We start from the raw sequence: 12,959 nt of genomic DNA, 5'->3' as shown, positions 1-12,959 counted from the left end.
TGGGGACAAGAGAACCCATCCAGTCTCATTAAAAATAGTCATAGTCAAATTCACCAATCCTTGTATAAGTGTATATGACCACTTTCTTTGGATGTCCACAGCAAGGATTATCTGAGATTTTGGAAGTCTGAATCACATCACATTGATTATCAAAAATTTGAAATTACTATTCTCTGCTTCAAGTTAACCTGCAATTAGGTTTTTTTGTTTTGGTTTGCTCTTACAGGTCTCCAAGAGCAACTAATATAACTAACAATAATCAGTAGAGAAACTTCTACCCAAATTTGACTAGTAATACAACATCTTTAAACAGATTATCATTATAATTTACTCAAATGAGGCATGTATACTTAATTATTTATTGTGATATCACTAATTTACCATTGGAGCGGATTTTATTGAAAACCCCAAGGGTAGTTGACATATCTGTGCAAGTTTCAGATTAGATCAGAGAGACATAGCAGTCCTAATAAACACGAGTAATTCCTTAAATTGTACCCATAACACCATTATTGCCTTTGGAGATGCTAAACAGTGTACTCTGAAACTTAACTTTGAGGCCTCAAATTGCTCTTAGTAGTCACTAACAACACATTCTGTATATATCTTAGATTCTTAGAGTTTATAAGGAGTAACAAGTTTAGAAGCATATTTCATGGAACACAAAATTAAAGGCTAATATAAAGACTTAGACAATTAGTATTATTATAATTCTCTGTAATACAAATAGCACAGTAGTAACGGCCATCTATAACTTGATATTAAGTTAGGTATAAATTAAGGATATAAATATAGTATATAGTGGGAAAAGAATAAAATCATAATATTTTCTTTCTTAATACCATAACCGGTGTTTCATAACTCGACTAGGGAGTAGTATGTGATAGAGTTTAAGAGCTTGGAGTATAGGCTGGTGGGGGGCATGATGAGTGGTCCTTGTCACTTGCTTCAGGAGTGTAGGTTGATGGAGTGTATGATGTAGCCTTGTAGCTTGATGGCTTGTATGTAGGAGCCTCGTAGCTTGATTTTGGAGCGTAGGCTGATGGGGTGTAAGCCGGAGCCTCATAGCTCGATTTAGGAGTGTAGGTTGATGGGGTGTATGTAGGAGCCTTGTAACTCGATTTAGGAGTGTAGGTTGATGGGGTGTATGTAGGAGCCTTGTAACTCGATTTAGGAGTGTAGGTTGCTGGGGTGTATGTAGGAGCTTTGTAACCTGATTTTTTGTGGTATGCTGGATAGTTTTCACATTTTGTCTTAGATGTGTAAGCAAAAATGGGAACAGAATACAAGTCCATGTTGTATGCATTCTGGTACCCTGCAAGATGCTCTGTATAGATGAGGGGAGCTCCGGTTCGTCCTAGATGCACGTTCGTAGCAACGTTACAAGTCTTTGATGAAGAGCTTTTAAGGTAAACTTTGCAATCTGTTGGCTTCAAGTAGTCACCAAGTTGTTCAGGAGTAAATGTAGCTAAGAAGTAACCATTTTTGTCTGTTTTAGGGGTTAGAATGGAGAATTTAGCTTCCTTGTATCCATACTTAGCCTTTGCTTCACAAGAAATTGTGGCTACAGCTCCTGCTCACAATCAAATTACATGAAATAATATTAATCTCAAGATAAAGCATAATATTAATCAAATTGTATTTATCTAATTAATGATCCATCACATTAATTGTAGAAAGAACATACCTTCAATTGGTGTGTAATCATAGCATGAACTACAGTAGATGACACCTTGCACACCATAAAGGGTAGGTAAGTCCTTTGGTTGAGTGTAATAGTTTTTGTTGTCATATGTTGGAGAGGAGGTTGATGGGGTTTTGTAGGTAGAAGATGGGTTGTAATCTGGGGACTGAGAGTATGAAGGGACATCATTCTTTGGAGAAGGCATGTAAGATGGGGCTGGGGTGTCTACGGTTTCATATTCTGGAGATGGTTTGTACTCCGGAGTTTGGGTGTATGATGGAGTTTCGTTTTCAGATGAATATGTGTAAGCCGGGGCTGGGGTGTATGAAGGTGTTTCACACTTAGGAGATGGGCTATAAACCGGGGTTTTACTGTATGTTGGAGTATCATACTTAGGTGAAGGGTTGTAAACTGGGGTTGGGGTGTATGATGAGTCTTCATATTTAGGAGACGGGTTGTAGACTGGGGATTTAGTGTATGATGGGGTCTCATACTTAGCTGGTGGGCTGTAAGATGGAGTTGGGCTATATACCGGTGTTTCATATTTAGGAGCCGGGCTGTAGGTGGGGGTTGAGGTGTATGATGGTGTCTCATCCTTAGGCGAAGGACTGTAGACCGGGGTTGGAGTGTATTCTGGGGTTTCATATTTAGGAGATGGGCTGTATGATGGGGTTGGGGAGTATGATGGAGTCTCATAAACAGGTGATGGGCTGTAAGATGGAGATGGAGTGTATGATGGAGTCTCATACACAGGTGAGGGGCTGTAAGAAGGAGATGGAGTGTATGACGGAGTCTCATCATACACAGGAGATGGGCTGTAAGATGGAGATGGAGTGTATGACGGAGTCTCATACACGGGAGATGGGCTGTAAGATGGAGATGGAGTGTATGACGGAGTCTCATCATACACGGGAGATGGGCTGTAAGATGGAGATGGAGTGTATGCTGGAGTCTCATACACGGGAGATGGGCTGTAAGATGGAGATGGAGTGTATGACGGAGTTTCATACACAGGTGATGGGCTATAAGATGGGGTTGGAGTACTGTATGACGGAGTCTCATACGTAGGTGATGGGCTGTAAGATGGAGTCTCATATGTAGGGGATGGGCTATATTCCGGGGTTTGGGTGTATGATGGGGTTTCGTACGTTGGAGATGGACTATATTCCGGGGTTTGGGTGTATGACGGGGACTCAGTTATAGGAGTTGGAGTGTATGATGGAGTCTCATACGTTGGTGTATCCTCGCTAGCATATGCTACAACAAACGATGACAAAAGAAGCAAAGTGGCCAAGGAAAGGATGCGCAAGTGACCCATTTTACAATTGATGGTTTCCTAAGGAAATGTACTACCTAGTGATGCTCTACAACATAACATTTGGTTGCCTTATATATGGTAACTTAGCCGCTTAAACTTAATTCTTTATTACTTAGTTGGATTTGGCATCTTTGTCGAAGTTATCCAAATCATCAGTTATTTGGTTGCACGACTGCAGGCGGAGCTCATTACTTGTAGGCGATAATTCGTGGGCAGCATGAATTGGTATATTACATTAAGTATGCTTCCCATGTACGTAAGTAGTATTTTGTGTGATGTATTTATTTTTACGAATATGCTAAGGAAATAAAAGAATTTGGTGCAATATCTTGTAGTCGCGGTCTATTGTGTATGATGTACAAGTATTTTTTTTAAATGCTAAAGGAATGAGAGTACTTGGTGTAATTTCTTGTAGTCGTGGTTATAATGGTTTTATTAGCTATTTATTAAAGAGATTTTAATTATATATAATATCGCAACATGTCAACATCTCATCATAATTAGCTTTCGAACATGAACATGCTAAAATATTAAAAAGGTTAATTAATACAGAGTAATAGATATTGCCGCTTTAATACGAGACACCTATACACTAAATTTCTCCTTTATTTTCTATTGGTTTAATTTGCATTGATTTCTATGTTACAAATCTTATAATGCAAAAAAAGTATGATCATTAATAAATCTAATTGTGTTTATGTAAATCTTGTAAATAAAAACGGTTGACTAAACAATCCCAATAAGTATTTATATTACATGGTAATATTTGTTTTTGTATATTAGTAAAAATTATTGTCAAGAGTTCAAGGTAATACATAAGAATAGCCAAATAGGTAATACAAAATCTCACATCACTATGTTTAATTTTTACTTTCAATATTAATGGGAATTCATTCTCAACTTTGAGCTCTTTAATTAGATTAACCAAGACTACAATAGATGGGTACATCATTTGGAAAATGGAAATGGAGGGTGCACCGTGCAAGGAGTATAATCGTATTCTAACATCATCATAAAATGAATGATTTTACTGTAGTAGGCTATATCTTGTACACCTGATATGATCAGGTCCACCTTAAATTTTGATCTAACTTTGATCTTATTAATTAGTACATAGATAAAATATAATCAATAAACGAGGTGTCATTAAATTCGTATTAATATGTAAATATGAATTATTCATGATTTTCTAAATTTTCATAAGTAAATGCAAATAAAATACATTATATAGTCTGATTTAAAATGATTTGATTTATCATTTATGAGATAAGCAAATATTTGCTTAAATGAATGAACTAAACATAGCGTAAATTAACTTGTCTTATGCTTAAACAAAATAATAAATCCGAATTAAAAGATCCATATAAACAAACAAATCATAGTCCTAATAAATCAAATTATTACTTATGGGTATTGAGAAATAACCGACAAAATCTTATTTTATGTGAACGGTAAGCCACATCCATTCCTCAATAATTTAACGTTATGTTCCATTGACGATATTGTTAAACAAATATTATCTGAAGTTTTCAATTAATTCCAATAAGATTAACAATAAATTAATTTTCTGACCCAATGCAACTTCATACAATAACAATTTGAAGTATGTTAATCTTCTAAAGTTTTAATAATAACCTCAACTATGCAAGCATGAACTATTCTTCAATGGACTCAATCACTCAATAGACATAATCGGTCGATCTCCCCACCGGCCCATCTCTTATCTTCTCTAAGGTTAACACAAACTTGGGTTCCCTATGTTGAAAATAGTCAATCTTAAAACCTTGTGTTCTATTAGGTAATGTAACTATTAACCAATGACCACATTAGCAAATCAAACCTTTTTTTTAAAAAAAAATTTAATTTTTTTTTTTTATTTTAACCTTCATTAATGCTATGAACGATTGAACGATAATAATAAGAATAGAGGTTTTACCTCTTTTTTTTTTTAATCAAAGACTAATAAAGTTAAGCTATCTAAATGGGTTGTTTAACTGTTTTACTCAGATGTAAAATTAAATTGTTGCTATGTTAATTTCAATGTAAATCATCAACGTAAATAAAGTTATTAATAGTCAAAATTGTTTAGTTAGCAAACATAAAAAGTCAAAATGATACATGTTAGCATGTAGTATGTATTTTGAAACAATATATGAATTGAGGCCGAGGGTGTCGTGCCTTCATAAAGAGCTTCTCCAAAAGTGGAGATGCCTTAAACAAATCATCCCATCCAAGTAGGCTTTCATCACCCCTTGCTATAACATGGAATTCCGTATGCTTGAGGTTTCATCACCCCTGACTCGCGGTTTTGGCCTGTATGCTTCTTGAAGACAATTGCTGTTATTCTCCCATCAGACAATTGTTATATTTTATAGTCGTGATGTTGTATGCTTTTTTCCCCCTTTTCTGGGCTGAGTAGAACGAGATTATGTCAATAAGTTATCTATGTTTTTTTATGCACACTTACGCGATCCTCTATAGGTTATTGGTAAGATTGTCATATTGATTGTAACTAGTAACTCATATCTTTGCACAATTGCACACTGCAAACTACACTTACAATGCTCTGCTCATTTATGGCCTCTTTTGTTGCATGCTTGGAGAAATCAAGTTGCTTTTTTTAAAAAAGTCTACTCAAAGTATAAATATTAGTATTGCGTATTTAGATCAACAATCTAAAATGAACAAAGCACTGACTCCACTTTATACATTTAGTCATTAAGATAAGAAGTAGCCCTTGTAATTGCCTGGTTTACTGTCACACGCAGTCTCAGCTTAGTGTATAATTTGATATTTGAGTGATATGGTAACTGTGTCTGTACAAAACTACGGAGTACAAATGTAGTCTAGCACATTAACATCTTCCTCAAATTCATTGTACTGTTCTCTCCCTTCATTGCTCTTGTTTCAGGTTGAACCAAAATTTCAAAGGTACGGTTACAAATCTTCTGGACATGACATTCAATCTCAATCTACAAATACTTCATACTACAGTACTACACCATTCAATTGCAAATTTGACCCAAGCTACGGTTTTATTCAATTGTAAACAATTTAATAAATCAATAAACACATTTGCCTTTCTTTCAAAAAAAATAAACATATTTGCCTTAAAGAAGAAATTAGACCAATTCACAAAAATTCTAATACTACCACATCATGCCAAGTTTTAGCCAAACCTCGAATAAGCCCAATTTCAATTAATCCCAAAACCAGCATATATTAACATCAAAATTAAAGTAAAATCAACAAGCAATTTAGAAATGTCACCATTTTCATTGATTAAAATTCACAATACATATACCAATACATAATAGAAACTACTATTACTAGTTTAGTACTAACCAGATAAGATTTCAGATTAATCAACTGAAACATCATCAAACTACTACTACTACCATCATCGCAAAATACTAACCCTAGAAATTCCAAATCAATCAAAAGTTCAAAACCCAGAAATCAAGCCCTCTCACCACGAATCCTGCGAGCAAGCTGGATATCCTTAGGCATAATAGTAACCCTCTTAGCATGAATAGCACAAAGGTTAGTATCCTCAAACAAACCAACCAAGTACGCCTCAGCAGCCTCCTGAAGAGCGGCAACAGCTGAGCTCTGGAAACGGAGATCAGTCTTGAAATCCTGAGCAATTTCTCTGACAAGTCTCTGGAATGGAAGCTTCCTGATGAGAAGCTCAGTGCTCTTCTGGTACTTTCTGATCTCACGAAGCGCAACGGTTCCGGGTCTGAAACGGTGGGGCTTCTTCACTCCGCCGGTGGCTGGGGCTGACTTCCGGGCTGCCTTGGTGGCGAGCTGCTTACGTGGGGCCTTTCCTCCGGTGGATTTTCTGGCGGTTTGCTTGGTTCGTGCCATTGTTGGTGATGAGAGAGAAAATGAAGGTTTTTAGAGAGAGAAAGGATGGAGTTTGATTGTGAGTGATTTGGGAGGGAAAGATAGCAGTTATTTATAGGGAGGTGGTTTTGAAAGTCGAGGTTGGGAGGGAAAGGATGTGGAGCGTTGATTAGAGGGTATAATCGACGGTTGTGGTTGGATTTGGGGTTGGGCACACGGATTATGGAATTGGGGGTTGGTTTATTGGTGGTTGTTTAAAAGAAAATTCAAAGGTTTTGGTTTGGCGGGAAGTGGAATTGGAAGGAGGGGAGATGAAATTTTATGGGTTTGAATTTAAACGGTTTTAATTTTTCTACTCCTAGCTCTATGTATTTTGTAAATTCCCTCCAAGCTCCTATCACAAAAAGTTCAATTCACTCTCTTCGACCTTCTCTTTTTTATGCTTTTATTTTTTATTTTTTAATCTTACAATTTTATATTTTTTGAAACATATTTGATATTTTCATATTCAATAATCAATAAATAGGTATGGGATAAAATGTTAGGACTAATTCCTACAATATACTTAATCTTCATATCAAATTAATAGGTAAAACATAATTGCGGAAGCGTACCTGATTCCATGTCAATTGATCGAGTCCTTTCTTAATTATGCGGCGTCTTCTAGTAGATACACACTCTAGGGTTTCTCTCTATTGATGGGATATAATCCCCTACAGTGGTACCTATAATCTAGGGGTGTTCAAATCCGGGTACCCGGGTTTTCGGGTACCCGAAAATCCGGGTACCCGGGTTTTCGGGTACTTGATAGCTTGTCCCATGTCCCGACCCGAATAATCCGGGTACCCGGGTTTCGGGTACCCGGATTATTCGGGTCGGGACATGGGTACCCGGATCTTTTTTTCTTTTTTTTTTAAATTAACTTTTTACTTAATATTATGTATTTAACTATTTATCCTTGCTGTAATTTAATTTATTTTAATAAAAAACCTGCTGCATTTTTTTTGTAATTCAAGATTTTCAGATTTTATTTTTTGTAAAAACCTGCTTTATTTTTATTTTTTTTTTGTTAAAACCTGCTGCCTATTATAAGAAACCTGCTGCACTTTTTTAATTTTGTAAAAATCTGCATGAACATATTCAAATACATGTCTTAACATAATTAAAGTACTAATTAAAAGCTAAAGTTTAGGGAAAGTAATTAGTTACATAATTCCAAACTCACAAATTACAAAGTACAATAATAGAACAAAGCCACAATGCAAATCAAATAAGCTTGGAGGTCATGTTTCACTTGTGAGATCCGAAACTTCAATTGTCTCATCAATAATAATTGTTGGTTGCTCCAAAACCAAGTCTTTAATTCCTACAAAACCAAATAATGCAAAAAAATAATTACATATCAAATATATTATGTATAACATAGTAAAATAAAGTAATAGATAAAGTTAATTAAATCACCTTCTTCTTCCATACTTTCCAACTCAAGCAAATTTTCCTCTATAGTAATAGGGACACTAGAACTACGCATCCAATCTTGGCCACAAACAAGAGCTTCTACCATTTTTGTGCTCAAAGAAGTCCGAAAGGAATCTAGAACACGTCCTCCCGTGCTAAAAGCGGACTCGGAAGCAACGGAAGAAACCGGAATAGCAAGAATATCACGAGCCATAGTCATAAGTATTGGGTATGTTTTTCCTTGTCCACTCCACCATACCAAAATATCGAAATCTACATCACTAGGCTCTAATTTATCCCCTAAATACTTTTCCAATTCGGTCATTCCTTTGGAAGATGAATCATTACCACTTTCCCTTACAAAACTATCCCTTAACCGAGATACATTGTTAAGACCCTTTTTTTGCTCTTGTCCACCTTTTTCACTTTGACTTGTAGAGGCAAGTTTAGAAGAAGATGACTCTACTTTTTGTGCATAAGACTCATATAATAAATTCAATGCATCTTGAATGCGTTGACACAAAGTATAGGAACTACTAACATCATAAGAATTACGCACAATGTGCTCCGTATACTTCATCTTATTCCTAGGATCAAGAATCAATGCAATGAACATCAAAATATTAATATTATGAACATTTGCCCAATACTTGTCAAATTTCAACTTCATTTGCATTGCCATTTTCTTAACATCATCATTCGGGTCATTAACATAGTCATATATTGTGTACCCAATATCATAAATCTCCTCCACAAAAGTATTTCCCGTCACATAACGGGATCCGGACAACTTCAAAGTAGCATTATAAAAAATTTCAAGAAAAGGCAAGAAACTTTGAATTTTATCCCAATCCTCATCATCCGGAGCACCCCCTACCGGTTGCTTCATAAGCTCTTTAGTGTAAGGAGAGAACTTTGTTTTCATATTCTTAAAGGCTTTCCTAAACACTAAAGCACTCTTAAGCATCAAATAGGTGGAATTCCACCTTGTTTCAACATCTAGGCAAACAAGACCTTTGGAAGTGATTTTCTCCTCTTCAACACAAGACTTGAACTTTTGAAGCCTAGAAGGAGAAGACCTCACATATTTCACAGCAGCTCTAACTTTTAAAACAGACACATTCACATCTTTCAAGCCATCTTTGACAACCAAATTCAAAATATGTGCGGCACATCTCATATGCAAAAACTCAGAATTCAACACACACCCATCCCAAAGATTAAAGATTTTTTTCAAGTATTTTATAGCCAAATCATTTGAGCTAGCATTGTCAACTGTTACAGTTAAAACCCTCTTTACATTCCATTCTAACAAACATTTTTCAACAGATTTACCAATAAGCTCCCCAGAATGACCAGCAACAGGACAAAAGTTAATGATCCTCTTATGCAATTTCCAATTATCATCAATGAAATGAGCAGTAAGACACATATATGACAAATTTTGACCCGATGTCCATGTATCTGTAGTAAGACATACTCTAGATGACAAATTATTGAAAACGTTCATTAACTCCTTCCTTTTCTCAATAAAAAGACCATAACACTCCCTTGTAATTGTAGCACGCGAGGGAGTAACAAATTCAGGACAAGCAACTTTACAAAACTGACGAAAACCTTCACGTTCAACGAATGCAAAAGGCAGCTCATCTACAATCAACATCTTAGCAAGTGCTTTTCTAATCTCATCATAATTATATCTCCACAATTTAGGAACACTAACAGTTTGAACAGTCCCATCGGTATTAATCTGTGTCCTAGACTCAAAATCTAAGATTGTTTGAGTTTTATCTTTGTAAAATGGAGCTTTTTTACACCTTTCAGTGTGTCTCTTCATGCCATTAGTTCCATTTAAACTTTTACAACCAATTACTGTTCCACAATAAACACATTTAGCATGATCTACATCATTTGCAAGCACGCAAAAGTGATCCCAAGCATCAGAGGTTTTTTTCTTCTTACCTCCATTGTTTTCGGCTTTTGGTTTTTTCCCCGCTCTCTTCTTCTTATGCCATGTTTTCGGAGCCTTCTCCAAAATTTCTGCCTCATCACTATCATCAGATCTTTGGTTCCCAACTGTTTCATTTGAATTTGTCACCATCATGTCATTTGAATCTGACATTTTCTGGTAAAAAAACAAACATACATAAATCAGTCCATTCATTTTAAAGCTGAAAATTACATTGTACAAGACTACAATGTACACTAATCACTTATTCTGTCAATGCCTAAATACCGAATTGATAATCTACATAATATCTTGAAACTAAAATTCAGGTCACACATGAAATAATTCAAAATAATGCACCATTATTCGAGCAAATCAGCATAAAATAAAAATGAAAAATAAAGATAAGAACAAATTCGAGCATGCATGTATGAATTTGTCATCTAATTAAACACCATAATACACTATCAATTAGCACGAAATACAGTATAATACACTATCAATTAGCACGAAATTAACATGAGAATAGAATAAACACCATAAAACACTATCAATTAGCACGAAATACACTATAATACACTATCAATTAGCACGAAATTAACATGAGAATAGAAATTAAACACCATAATACACTATCAATTAGCACGAAATTAACATGAGAATAGAAATTACCTGGACTGAAGCCTTGAACTCGCTGAAACTCGCTGAAACTCGCTGGACTGAAATTACCTGGACTGGAACTCGGATCGCTGAGAGAGAGTGAGGGGAAACAAGAAGAAGGCAGTTTCGTGAGGGGGAAGAACGAAGAAGGCAAGAAGAAAGAGTTGAGAACCGCAGGATGAGAGAGAGAAAGAGAGGAAAGAGGGAGCGGCGGTGAGTGGGGAAAACCTAATGTCACGAAATTAGGTTGGGGGTGGGTCTGAGTGTCTGACTGTCTGAGAGAGTGAGAGGGTAAATTTTTTTTTTTTTTTTTTTTTTAATTTTTAATTCGGGTATGCGGGTACCCGTTTCTTAAAAAATCTGCCCCATATCCCGACCCGGATTGAAGGCAGTTTTCCCGGGTCGGGAACCCGACCCGCAAAAACATGATTTTTTAAAAAAAATCCCATCGGGTAGTTGCCGGGACAGCGGGACAGTGGGCCGGGACATTCGGGTCGGGTTTTTTTGAACACCCCTACTATAATCCCCTACAGTGGTATCAGTTAGCCTATTGCATTTACGCATATTGCCAATAATTCTTTCATAATCCACAATTTTAATTCAATTAAGAGGGAGAATAATTAATTATGGTTCAATCTTTATATTAAATGGAGATTTAATTTTTGGGATATGATTAAATATGATTTAATTGCTCAATTTGTTCTAGCAATGTATGATAAAAGCCCTAGTTTTTCGAAAATTTTGATTGAAATAAAGCCCTAAAATTTTGATTTTGTGCTTAATTTTGATGATTTTTGAATATTTTATGCTTTATAAATTTAATAAGTTTGATTCGATACATAAAATATGATTTTTTTTATATAATCAATAATTTGATTTAAAAGTTAAATGAAATTTCAATTAATTTTGTGAAGAACCCTAATATTGAAATTGGATTGTGAATTTAATTTCAAAATTGAATTAGGCATAAATGTTGTGTTTTAATTCAATAGACCCAATCTAATTTAATTGTACAAATGTTGTGTAATTAAATTAAAATCTCAAAAAAAAAAAAAAGGAAAAGATTTAGTTTTTGGGAGGGGCAGCCGTGGCTGGGTGGACGAACCACCGTAAGGTGGCCACGGCGGCTGCCCAGGAGGTCGAAGAGAAGGGGAAGAAGGGCGCAGGCTGGAGGACAGGTGGCAGCGGTGAGTCACAGCAACGAGCGGCAGCAGCAAGTGCAACAGTTGCACTGCCGCTAGCTGCTGCCAGCGACTTGCTGCAGCCAACAGGCGCAAGTGGTTGGGCTCCGGCCTAGCTGCGGCGACGCGCGACAGCACTAGTCAGCAGCACTAGTCTCGACTGGAACAGTTCCAGCTAGAGTGCTGGTGGCGCCATGGCTGGGCTTTGCCCCTGGCTGTGTTCGTGCGTTGGTTGGGGATCTCCTTAACTGACGCACGCTGCTTCTCTGTTGCTGCGTTGGCTGGGATCTTCCTGGCTGACGTGGCAGCAGATTAATTTAATTTTAAAAAAAAATGTTTTTATTAAAATTATTTTATTTTAAAGATATTTCAAAATAAAATCTGATTTTATTTTGGGATAAAATCAAATTTCAAAAGTTGTTATTTGATAATCATCCATAATTAAAGTTGTTAATTTTGGATAGGATTTGTTAGAATATTCTGAGCATATTCCAAAAGGATAAAGATTGATTTAAATAATGTGATTATCCCATAATTATTTTTGGATATAATTGATTTAAAATATTGTGATTGGCTAGTAATTAGGATAGAATTTCCTAACTTTGTTAAGATCATCTTTGAGGATAAATATGATTTATCTTTTAAGATTAAAATAAGATTTGATTCTATCTCATGACTAATTTAGAATGTATGATATTTTATTGATGATCATGAATAATATATGATATTATCTAATTACATTAATTAAAATATGAGATATTTAGATACCATGTTTCCTTAATTGTGAACATTCGATGTTGTAATTTAGGAAAGCATGTTGAGTGATTTATTATGTGGCAATTTTATAATATATGATGTTGT

The 12,959-nt window shown here is 35.6% G+C and overlaps 2 protein-coding genes across 2 annotated transcripts; both read right to left on the bottom strand.

Moving 5' to 3' along the window:
* Positions 1 to 890: 890 nt before the first annotated feature.
* LOC145604225 (uncharacterized) lies at positions 891 to 3,002 on the bottom strand. Its single transcript, XM_081660161.1, has 2 exons — positions 1,688 to 3,002; positions 891 to 1,573 (listed from the first exon to the last, which is right to left on the bottom strand). The coding sequence occupies exons 1-2, from the start codon at positions 3,000 to 3,002 to the stop codon at positions 891 to 893; spliced, it is 1,998 nt and encodes a 665-aa protein (XP_081516287.1).
* Positions 3,003 to 6,267: 3,265 nt separating this feature from the next.
* On the bottom strand, positions 6,268 to 6,919 carry LOC145604589 (histone H3.2). The gene has a single exon (XM_081660479.1). It carries the CDS (start codon positions 6,870 to 6,872, stop codon positions 6,462 to 6,464), a length of 411 nt encoding a protein of 136 aa, XP_081516605.1. The 5' UTR covers positions 6,873 to 6,919; the 3' UTR covers positions 6,268 to 6,461.
* Positions 6,920 to 12,959: the final 6,040 nt, after the last annotated feature.

This window comes from Chenopodium album, chromosome 22 (genome assembly GCF_948465745.1).
Source record: "Chenopodium album chromosome 22, dcCheAlbu1.1, whole genome shotgun sequence".
In the NCBI taxonomy this organism is placed as follows: Eukaryota; Viridiplantae; Streptophyta; class Magnoliopsida; order Caryophyllales; family Amaranthaceae; genus Chenopodium; species Chenopodium album.
Note: the sequence above shows the minus strand (reverse complement) of the source record. Positions and strands in the feature narration are given on the sequence as shown.